The sequence below is a fragment of the Tarenaya hassleriana genome, unplaced genomic scaffold (assembly GCF_000463585.1).
Source record: "Tarenaya hassleriana unplaced genomic scaffold, ASM46358v1 Cleome330, whole genome shotgun sequence".
NCBI classification, from domain to species: Eukaryota; Viridiplantae; Streptophyta; class Magnoliopsida; order Brassicales; family Cleomaceae; genus Tarenaya; species Tarenaya hassleriana.
In genome coordinates, this window is record NW_010966460.1 from 96,832 (window position 1) to 109,311 (window position 12,480).

At 38.6% G+C, this 12,480-nt stretch overlaps 1 protein-coding gene across 1 annotated transcript; it reads right to left on the reverse strand.

Annotated features, from left to right (window-relative positions):
* Nucleotides 1-4,353: 4,353 nt before the first annotated feature.
* Nucleotides 4,354-8,428, reverse strand: LOC104821580 (NADPH-dependent pterin aldehyde reductase). Its single transcript, XM_010552500.2, has 5 exons — nt 8,071-8,428; nt 7,445-7,514; nt 6,455-6,648; nt 4,871-5,043; nt 4,354-4,587 (listed from the first exon to the last, which is right to left on the reverse strand). The coding sequence occupies exons 1-5, from the start codon at nt 8,290-8,292 to the stop codon at nt 4,518-4,520; spliced, it is 729 nt and encodes a 242-aa protein (XP_010550802.1). The 5' UTR covers nt 8,293-8,428; the 3' UTR covers nt 4,354-4,517.
* Nucleotides 8,429-12,480: the final 4,052 nt, after the last annotated feature.

A 12,480-nucleotide genomic window follows, 5' to 3' on the forward strand; every position in this document is an offset into this window, starting at 1 on the left:
ATGACGAACTCATGTTGTTAGAACATGACGAGCCTACGTCGTACTCAGAGGCTGTGGCAAGTTCCGATTCCGAGAAATGGCACCAGGCCATGGAGTTTGAGATGCAATCCATGTACGACAACAAAGTGTGGTCTTTGGTCGATTCGTTCGATGGTATTAAGACCATTAGATGCAAGTGGATTTTCAAGAAGAAAACCGACATGGATGGCATCGTGCATACCTATAAGGCACGACTCGTCGCGAAAGGGTTTCGGCAGATTCATGGTATAGACTATGATGAAACCTTTTCACCAGTTGTGATGCCTAAACCCATACGGATTCTGCTGGCCATAGCTGCGTATTATGACTACGAGATATGGCAGATGGACGTCAAGATCGCATTCCTTAACGAGAATTTACTCGAAGATGTGTACATAACACAACCCGAGGGTTTTGTCGATCTTAAGAGTCCGAGGAAGGTATGCAAGCTTCAGAGATCCATTTATGAACTGAAACAGGTTTCGAGGAGTTAGAATCTTCGATTTGACGAGGCAGTCAAAACGTTTGGCTTCCTGCAAAACGAAGATGAGCCATGCGTTTACAAGAAGGTCAGTGGAAACGCAGTGGTCTTCCTTGTACTTTATGTGGATGATATATTGCTCATCGGAAATGACATTCCTACTTTGCAAGGAGTAAAATCCTGGCTAGGTTTGGTCTTTTCGGTGAAGGACTTAGGAGGAACCGCCTATATTTTAGGGATCAAGATCTATAGAGATAGATCGAGAAGGCTTCTTGGTCTAAGTCAGAGTACATACATTGACAATGTCTTGAATCGGTTCAAGATGCAAGACTCCAAGAGGGGTGCCTTGCCAATGGGACATGACGTGGCTCTTAGCAAGACTCAGTGTCCAAAGACACAGGATGAACAAGAGTGCATGAGTAGGATTCCATATGCCTCGGTAATTGGATCCATCATGTACGCGATGTTGTGTACTCGTTTGGATGTATCATATGCATTGAGTATGACTAGTAGATATCAGTCTACACCAGGTGATGCTCACTGGATTGCGGTCAAGAACATCCTTAAATACTTGAAAAGGACTAAGGATTTGTTCTTGGTGTATGGCGGATTGGAATACGAGCTCGCTATAAGAGGTTATACCGATGCTAGTTTCCAGACCGACAGAGATGACTTCAGATCGCAGTCAGATTACGTTTTCTGCCTGAATGGTGGGGCTATTAGTTGGAAGAGTTCCAAACAGCCAACCGTTGCAGATTCGACTATAGAAGCCGAGTACATAGCAGCATCAGATGCAGCTAAGGAAGCTGTTTGGATCAGAAAATTCGTGGGAGACCTGGACGTCATTCCTAGCATTGCAAATCTCATTGAGTTGTAATGTGACAACAATGGTACGATCGCACAAGCTAAGGAACCCCGGTCACACCAGAGATCCAAACACATACTCAGACGATTTCACTTGATCAGAGAAATCATCGACAGAGGAGACGTGAATATAAGCAGAGTGTCGACATATGATAATATTGCCGACCCGGTGACGAAGCCTCTCCCTTCGTCAAAGCATGATGGTCATGTTATGGATATGAGGATTAGATGCTTGTAGGATAGATCATAGAGCATAATGGGAGATTGTTGGTTGTAATGCTCTACGATGATCCGTGATATGACATTTTGACTATGTATTGATTCATTGGTTTATGAATGCATTACTTTTCCCGTTATATGATTGGATGTTTGTTATGTTTCGGTAGATATCCATGAATCATTGCAGATGATTCTAAACTCCCTGGCCAATTGTTATTGTGGGAACAATGATGAATTAAGACCAGCATGATGTGTGATTGATGATGATCATATGCATTGGATGCAAATCACAATAATGGGTACTCGTTTGGAACGAGTGACTGGATGACCTGCATGAGATCGTCATATGGACATGAGTCATGACTTAAATCTCATACAGTGGTTCGTTCTTAGATCCTCAGACCTGAGATGTCTAGAGTATCTGATATGAGGAGTGGCGTGTCTTGACTGCGTCAAACGTCGTCTTTAACCGGATGATCATAATGGCGTTGCTCAGATACGTTCACGAATCATATGTATATAGTAGACATGCAATACGGGACTTGTCACCTCCTAAGCAGGAGAGATGTCGCTAGACCCCTCGTGAAAATCGGACTGTGAAAATGTGTGGCCGGTATAGATGAAGTTACATCTATTTTGTCAATCGATTTGTCAAGACGAATAAGCGGTTGAACTTGAAGGGTGGCTCAAACCATACCCTTGTTCAACATATGACATCGTGAGACAAAAGGATCAGAACTCGAACTATTATTGGCTATATTAGATCACCTCTAACTCTATTCTAGGTGGGTAGTCATGGCGTCTTGCTAGAGGGTGGTTCGGGAAAGAGGTTCGGGAAAGGTTCCTAAAGTCACTACCACTTATGGATCACATGAAGAGAACGACGCGAGAAGGAAGACAGAACGAGCTGGAAGGGTTCCAGACAGTCCAGCCATGTCAGTCCGTCCGTTCTGCTGAGGAATAGACCGACCGTTCCGCAAGGGCTAGACTGTCCGGTCCAGGCATGCAGAACGACCGTTCTGCGAAGAAATGGACCGTCCGTTCCGCGTAGGGTCAGACCGTCCGGTCCAGACCTAGATCAGACGGTCCGACTTTCGGGAAAATTTCCTTTTCGCGAATTTTAGGGTTTAGGCAATCATATTAATCATGAGAGCCACCACAAACCCTAGGTAATCAACCTAACACGTCCTAGACACTTCCTAGAGCCTTGGAGAAGCTTTCTCTTGAGTTCTAAACCCCGGAATATCGATTCCAAGTCAAGGACGTTGTTTTCTCTTCACAAATCCTAGCATATACGTTCCAACGTGTTGAAATTCATCCCGCCGGTGTGGATACGTGTAGAGGAGTTGTACTTTCAACTCTTGGTGATTAAAACATACCCTGGATCGATTGATACTTCCAGATCTTGATAGAACGAGGTAAGTATTCAAATCCCACAGTGATATATACATTCTTTCGGGTTATTGCACAATTGGTTTTGTGTGACTTTGGCTAGGTTTAGATCTTTTTCTTCCGTTGCATAAAACCTAGAAACCAAACCCTAAATCGATGAGATCGCATGTTAGGAAACCCAACATAAATACATATTAGATAGAGGAGAAAGAGATTATGCAGAAGTTTCAGAAAGGGTTAGAGGTTGTTTGGGGGATGAGAGTTGAGATCCTCGCATAAATCAAGATCATTCAAAGTTGTATTCAGGTTTCGGTGAGGAATAAAGTCTCGATTTGTGTTTGAAAGTTGTGTTTCAGATTTTGAACCTTAACAGATTGATATCAGAGTACGTCTGAACCATGTCGAAGATGGATGAACTGTTGAAGCAGTGTTCGAAAATGGTTTACCTGGTGAAACAATGCTCGCGAAGTGAGGCGATGGAGCAGATGCTGTCGAAGTTGTGTCGGTTGTTGGATGCTGATCAGGATTGCCAGAATTTTTCTCCAGATTCGATGTCGCCGCTAGCAACAGGAGTCGACAGATCGCAAATCAATCGTGACCCAGATACGAAAGTCGATTGCGGACAAGCATCAAATATTCTTCTTGAGGTTCGAGAGGTGATTCTGCAGTCGAAAGAGGAAGGCGATGCACAGTAACACGAGCGATTCATCGGAAACAACGATTCACACCACAAGGTGATGTCGACCGCGTATGGGCTAATCATGACCAGAACATGTTGATCGATAGCGACAAAGTCCTAAAGTGTCCGACAGCAGCTGGGTTTACAGATTTATGTGATGAGAGACTACATAACAAAGCTCTTTCATATCGATTCATCAGGAAGACTGGTTCACACATGAAAAGAAGACAATTCCGGTGTTCGATGACAACTTCATTCTGGAATGGGATATTAAAATTGAAAGGTACTTTGGATTTGGTGATTGTAGTGACAAGGAGATGTTTTACCTAGATTTTACAAATTTGGGTGGAGAAACTCTGATGTTGTTCAATGGCCAGAAAAAAATTGGGAAGTGTCATGATTAAGAAATTTTTTTAGACTCTTATTATATGATCGTTGTGGCACGTATAGAGCTTAGGAAAAAGACATGTGATGATATAATCCTTAGTGGAGTTGTGTTTCAGTAAGAGAAAGGGATATTTCTACAGTTTGGATTGAAAATTGCGGAAGCATACTATTGGAAACAAGTTTCAGCCAGCTCTGAATCTAAAACAACTTTTGGCAAACTTAGAATGGTTAGTGGAGCTTGAGCATATTTTATACCGCCATTATGAGATCCTCTCATAAACCAAGATCATCCAAAATTGTATTCAGGTTTCGGTGAGGAATAAAGTATTTTGTGTTAGAAAGTTGAGTTTCATATTCTAAACCTTAACAGGAAATTTGGACATGGAACAGTGCCGGTGTTTGCAAACTCTCTACAGAATAAATTTTCTAACCAAAAGATTTATCAGGAACTGAAAAATAAAATGTATTGTTAAAGCTTCAGACCGTCAGAGATGCACCGTTATCCGCTGCCGTAAGGTTCAGAATCATCGTCGCAGCTTTAACAGCCCTGTCACATTGACAAGCCCCAAACAGGGTTTTGAGTAATTGATGGGACTGAGAACATATTGGTGATCTATCAATTTTTCATCATTTCAAGAACCAAACACATACATTTTCTTGAATTAAAAGTAAAACTGTTGAGCAATGCATTTATACGGAAATGCAGAACATGAACAAAAGGGTTGGTAGACCAATGATATTTCAATACATGCCAACAAGAAACCATAGAAAATCCACGAGTAAGGTAAAAAAAACTTTTGATTAGTTGAGGAGGTGAGGTGTGTGCTTACCAGGTATCTGGTGCTTGGTATAGGGAAGCTGAGTTGCCGAAGCACGAAGCAAGCATGTCTGTGTTGATCACACCTGGGTTAAGTGCAACCACTGCCATTCCTTCAGGTACCTCCTTCGCCACTGCTCTGCTCAAACCTTCAACCGCCCATTTTGATGCACAGTAAGGTGCAACCTTAAGGGATAAAGTTCGGTTTCAAAGATCAGTCCCACTGGAAAATCGGGTATGATATGCCAAAATCAAGATGCTGGAGATTTTCAGAGAATATAATCCTATACGAATCCCAAGTTCTTGCAGAATCTGAGTGCCAGTTTCTTGTCTAAAATCAATAGAATAATGGCAGGAAAATGCATAAACAACACGACCGTTGGCCAATTGAATGATGACAAGTATCTCAAAGTTGTGGGGATGTGGCCAACCGATGGTGATTTGATTTATGGTTGCACAGCTATACGAATTCAAGAGCTTCTACACCAAAATCAAGGAAAAAAAATTATAGAAGCTCAAGCAGATTGGAAAGGACTCAAAACATCTCTTCTATATTATGGAAAAGTCAAGTTCAGGTTATTACATAATTCCAATACCAAATACTTCATGTTTTTCTTTCACTGCCTAAATTAGGAAAGATGAAAGTCCAGAGGCGGCCATAGGTGCCCCTTTCACGTGCCTCCACCTGATGCATGAGGCGGCCGCCTCTAATAATTGAACCGTGAACAGAAGAAATCACCGAGAAACGGAGTTGAAGATGAAGTGAAGGCCAAGGAATGGAAGAAGATGAACAAGAATGAAAGGAGTTAGACTGTGAGAAGACGTGAAGAGAAATTTAATAATTTTAACTATTTAATTTGTCAGTGGAGTCTGTCTCTAAAAATATTAGCAATGAATTTCTCAAACAAATTTTGGAAAAAATATTAAAATAATAATACAATAATATTTAAAATATTTATCAATACTTATATTTAAAATTTTAATGTAAAAAATTAGTTATTATAAATCATCATAAAAATCTATTAATAATTAAATCTATATTATAAATGCATTATAATTTTTAACACTATTGTTAAGTATTAGAAAAACAAAATGAGTGAAAAACGAAATATTTATTCGGTCAAACTCCAAATAAATTTGGGATTAAGACTGAGGTCAAAATATTATAAAAAAATGTGAATTTTTTAAATAATTATTATTTTATTGGTTAATATTGTCCTATAGTGTTTTAAAATTTAGTTAGACAACATTAATCTTAACATTATATTGCCATATATTACAATAAATTTAATAATTTTTTAAAAATAATTCAATTTTTATTTATTTAATATTATTCTTCTAAAGTATTTTAAAATTTAGGTTGGCAATATTTTAAATTAAAAAAAGTTATGACATAGTTTCAATTAAAATGTAATATAAATTAATAATTTTTTTATTTAAAAGATGTGCCTCATGTCCAAAAGGCGTGGGTTTGCGTGTGGCTTCGCCTTGCGCGTCGGGTTTAAAGAGCTCTTTCGCCTAAATGCTTATCTCACTTTTGAAAACTAAAGATATGGTAACAGTTCGCGAATTAAGGAAGTGGATGATTAGAAATCACCAGGGCGGCACCAGATCTTCCCCATCCAGAAGACATGTTTACGATGATTCCTTGCTTGTGTGGGATCATCAATGGGATGAAGTGGCGCAGCACGCTTGCTATCCCTTTAACGTTTGTATCAATAACAGCATCAAATTCCTCTACAGGGACATCCCAAATCTTGTTGTTCTTATTGATAGTGCCAGCATTGTTAACTGCAAATTACATAACACTGCAATGTAAGACAGTATTTCCCAGAAACAAAGGAAAAACAGAGGCAAAATACTGTATTCAATAACAACCAGAAGATGCAATAGACACTGATCCTGTATCTGTCAAGAGAACAGAAGAAATTCTTGCATCCCAACAATGAAAACAATCAACATTGACAGCGGGGTGAAAAGGGCCTAATTCTATATATCCGGGAAACAAGGAAGAACTGAATACTCATCTACATGCCATGACAGTGTTTATCCCCAGGTAAGAATGAGAGGGAAATATCAAGAACTTTGGAACAAGTATCGCTTGGCACCACACAGAATCTATTTGGCATCAAAGAACATCTACGACTGTAATTTCCCTAATCCTATAAGCATACTAACTCAGCAATCATTTCCTAATTCAAAGAGTCAAAACCAAGAGCAATTCTCATGGTGATTGTTCACTTCAGCCAAGAGCAGAATTTTCACTGAGAAAAAGTTGTCAACATCTTCAACTTAAAAAGGACACACAACTCTTTACACGCATTGTCTGATAATTTCTAAAAAACAGCAGAATACCATGGAATTACAGTTAAACAAAAAAGAAAACCTACACCTAGAGATCAAGTTAACATCCAAAAGCAATACAATCACAGCCATTCTCATGGAAATAAGGAACAATGAATAGGTTTAGCGTAGCAAGGATATTCATGAAATCATTATGAAAACGTGCACAAGGATGCGGAAGTAATTTTCAGAGTGGGAAAGTTCAACCTTGTAACCACAAAGTGTCATGAACAGATTTAAATACCTATGATATCTGGGACACACTTCTTTTCCACAACTGCACGCGCCAATTCTTCCACACTGCTGTTAGATTTCTACAAACATATGGCATAAATCCTGTTAGCTTAGCTTTACAACATGCTGCATATATAGAAGCTCAGGGTAGATCAAAGAACAAGCCACACATTTATCAAAGGATCAACGCAGGGATTGCGAATATGCACAAATACATTATTACATTCACAGAAGTAGGAATGACTGAAGTAAACACATAGAGAAGCCAGTAATCATTTTAAGACATAGCTCAAAAACATCAGACCTAATTCAAGAAACTGCTCAAACTTTCGGAATTTACTTTGACAAACACATTTCTATAGGTAGACCCAACGATTGAGCCAACAAAACAAGGTAAAATGCCAAACTACGCCTAGATAACCAACAGATTACCACCAATCATAAACAGAGGAAATCAAAACCCAGAGTAAAATTCTCAATTTCAGATCGTCCAACATCAATCCTCAACCATTGATTGAACAAAGCCTTCTAAGATTACCAACAATTTCTTCCATTACAAAGACCACAACGCAGATTGAACTCACACAAACACGGAAGGACTCAGACATGAGAGACAGATTCAAAGAGAGCAATTACCAGATCGGCGGTGAGAAAGAGATGCTTTGCAGGGGACGACAGCTCGGATTCAAGAGCGGAGAGCTTCTCCTGAGACCGAGAGCATCCGATGACAGTATGGCCTCTCTTGTCGAGCTCGAGAGCTAGGGCTCTGCCGAGGCCTTTGCTCACTCCAGTTATGAGGACGGTCCTCGCCGCTGTGAAAGAGTTCACAGCGCCAGAGAAGGGCGTCGCCGTCGACATAGTTCGCCGTCTCAGCCGCCGGTGGGATTCCCAGGTGAGAGGTGAGAAGAAGAAATGTAGTAATTCTTTTTTAAATGAAGCAAAGCGCCGGCAATGTTACAGGTAGGGCCGTAGGGTTGGATTCCAGAATGTACGAGCAACTACATCTCTGTTCGCTTCGATATTATATACGGCATAAAATTAATGATATCCAGTATTTCGGTATTTTTTTATAATTTTTTTATTTAGAAATATTAAATATTGATACTTGTTAATAATATTCATTTTGTGTATATTTGATGAACACAAGAATAATATTTATTGAATCTCGTAAAAGCACATTAACATTTTATTAATTTATTTTTTTATTATATTAAAATTATCAAAATAAACCCAAAAAAATATCGTCTAAAAAATATTAACTTTTTAAATTTAATAAATAAATATATAAATTTCTAATTTTATATAAAAATAAACAATAATTTGATACAAATTTTATAATATTAAATAAACCGTTTTTGAACTGATATTAAATTTTTGAGTCAAAAACCTAGCGGTAGTTAGGTTGGATTCAATATGTATCACATGACATCTCCATATTTTTTTCTTTTTTATAAAAGGATAAAAAAACAAATTTATTTTTTCTTCTTTTTATTTGAAAATGGAGAAATTATTCTTATAAAATCATTTAATTTAGATTTAAAAAAATTAAAATTATTGAATTCATATATAGTTTTCTTTTTTTGCCCAACATATATTTTTAGTTTTGTTTCTAAAACAATCTTATATCGACTGTATAGAAAAATATTTCAAGAAATAAAAAGTAATACAAATGGACCAAACATAAAGTCATATTAAATTAAAATTATACGCTACTTTTTCCCAAATTTTGAAAGCATTGTCGTCAAATTAAAATTTAAATTATTTAGATAATAATTAAATATTCTAAATAAAAATGAATCAAACAAATCAAATAGAATTTAGACAAAAAAAAACGGATTAACGGTTTACAAAAAAATATTGACCGCTCATTTATTTAAGAAAAAATATCTAAAAATTTCTAAATTTGTAATTTGGTTTAATATTAATTCATGAACTTATAGATGCGCTTATTTATTCCCAAACTTGCATTTTTTAACACAGTAATTACTGAACTTACTTAACAGTTCAATAATCGTCCATACCGCTAATTGATTAAAGCAAAGTTTAGAAATTATTGTGTTCAAAAATGTAATTTTAGGAATTATTGTATTAAAAAAATGTAAGTTCAGGAATTAATGTGTTAAAAATACAAATTCGAGAATAAATAGACGCACCTACAAATTCAAAAATTAATATTACACCAAATTACAAATTTAGAAATTTTCAGATATTTTTTTCTTTATTTAAAGACAAAATTGATGATAACTCTGCGTGATAAGTTTTAAATTTGTAATCCGACAAACAACATATCTGCAGATATACGGATATCATAGTTACGAGATCGATCACAACGACTTATTTGATATAAAGTTAAACTCGACTAAAACTAGGTGAAGAAAGAATCAAAATGGTAATAAATGTATTGTTCTAGATTTTAAAGTGAACAAGTAAAGTAAGATGGAGAACAAAGTAAATGAATGTAAATAGGATGAAATCTATAAGATGAATTAGTGGATTTCAAAAAATCATCTAACATGAAAAGGATGTAACTAAGGATAGGGATAGTGATCCTATAAACATTCTTCATCAAAAATTTGGGGACTGAAAGTCTAAAACCGGGTTCCATTCTTTCGAATCGAAACATCACTATCTAAAAAGTTGATCTATCTACTTTCGTATCCTAGAGAGAAAACTAAGTGCATTAAATGTCATTGTCATAATCTTAAACTAAATGGAAACGATGCAAATACATCTGACAACCAACAATGATGTGAATAAGGGCCACTTATTATCAGAAAATCGTCTTTTTGTCGCGTACTATGTTCCAATTCCATGTATTTCCCCAATTTCGCAGCATCCAAACCTAGGGATGACTGTAGGAAGAAACTAATGAAAGGATATCTCTTGATATCTCTTTTGTTATCATATGCCAATATTCTCTCTTAAACACTCCTTATTCTTTGCTATTTAGTTACTGTAATTCAGCTACATCAATTGTGTATAAGTATGGGTTGTATTCATCAATAATATTCAAGGTGAACTATATTCCAAACCCTAGATATCGTTTATGGTATCAGAGCACCTCTAAGTCTCACGACCATTTTTTTTTCAACCATTTGATCCCTTCCCTCGGCCGCCGCAATGTCTACTAACAACGCAAACTCCGACGGCTCAACTCTTCCCACCGACCCTATGGCACCCACCACAAACACCGAGAACCTACCCTCTCATTTGGTAAACATCAATGTTACCAATATCACCAAACTCTCGGCTACCAATTACTTAACATGGAGCCTTCAAATCCGATCCTTGCTCCAAGGTTATGACCTGCAGATTATCTAGATCCCGATCTCGATGTTCCTCCAACGATTCTCAAACACAATGTGATAAAGCCAAACCCGACATACAACTCTTGGTTTCGCCAAGATCGTCTCATATTCTATGCCCTTCTTTGATCCATCAATGTTTCGTGCCAAGCACTCATCGCGCGAGCCGACACAACAAGTGCTGCTTGGACCACACTTGCTTTGACGTATGGACGTTCCTCTCGAGGCCACATCAAGCAAATCAAGGACAATATGCGCCGCTTTACCAAAGGCACCAAAAAGATTGATGACTACATGCATTTCTTCAAGGTCAAGGGTGATGAATTGGCCCTCCTTGGTAAGCCTCTTGATCATGAAGACCTCATTCATTGATCTTGTGTTGTCCGGACTCAGTGATGAATACAAGCCCGTGATCGATGCAATCAATGCCAAAGCGACATTCCTATCTCGTTTATCGAGTTACACGAGAAGCTGCTCAATCATGAGTCAGTTCTCATGACCGCTGATCATGCTCCTTCTGTCTTCCCAATCTCGGCCAACAACACTCAAACGAGGAACTCTACTCCAGCCTATCGGCCGAATTGGCAGACTCAGTCATCCCAGCAAACCCAAAATCGGAAAGGCACCGGCTATCAGGGCAAGTGCCAGCTTTGTGGTACGTTTGGCCATAGCGCCAAACGATGCCACCTTCTTCCTCCCGGTGCTGTGATCAACAACAACCATGCACCATCATCGCCATCCTCTTGGCAACCTCGCGCAAATCCCACCACAATGGCTGCACCGACCTCTTCTCTCACGTGGCTGCTAGATTCCGGTGCATCCCACCACATCACCTCTGACTTGTCGGCATTATCCCTTCACACTCCTTACTCCGGTGGTGAAGACGTTGAGCCTGGAGACGGCTCCACTCATGCTATCTCTCATACGGGTTCTATGTCCTTCCCTTTGTTTTCCAAACGTCTTACTCTCGCCAATGTTTTATGTGTTCCCTCTCTTCGTAAAAACCTTATCTCCATCCACCAATTATGTACCACTAACAAGGTCTCGGTGGAATTCTTTCCTTTGCATTTTCAGGTAAAGGATCTCGTGACGGGGGCGCTAATCACAACCGGACCTCTTAAAGACGGTGTCTATGAGTGGCCCATGGCTCCTTTTCCCCTTTCGGTCTCTTCTCCTCAAGCATTTTCTACAATAAAAACGAGTTTTTTGGATTGGCATTCTCGGTTGGGACATCCGTCCTCCGATGTTCTCAATCGAGTAATCCAAGAATTCTCTCTTCCCTTGTCGTCTTCCTCTTCAAAGTCTTTGTTATGTGAACCATGTTCGATCAATAAAAGTCATAAGTTGCCTTTCTCTACATCTACTCTTCATTCTACTTGCCCTCCCGAAATCATTTTCTCCGATGTCTGGACTTCTCCCGTAACATCCATTGATGGTCTCAAATATTATGTCATTTTTGTAGACCATCATACACGTTACACATGGTTCTATCCATTGCACCGAAAATCCCAAGTCCTTGATGTCTTCCCACATTTCAAAGCCCTCGTTGAGAATCGTTTCTCCATAAAAACCCAAACCCTTTATTCGGATAATGGAGGTGAATACATTCCCTTCGGTCCTTTCTCGCTTCTCATGGTATAACTCACCTCACAGCACCTTCGTCTTCACCTTCGTCTTCTAAGTCTACCACTGTCTCTCACTCACCGTCTCACACTCTGGTTTCTCGTGGACCACTCATAAC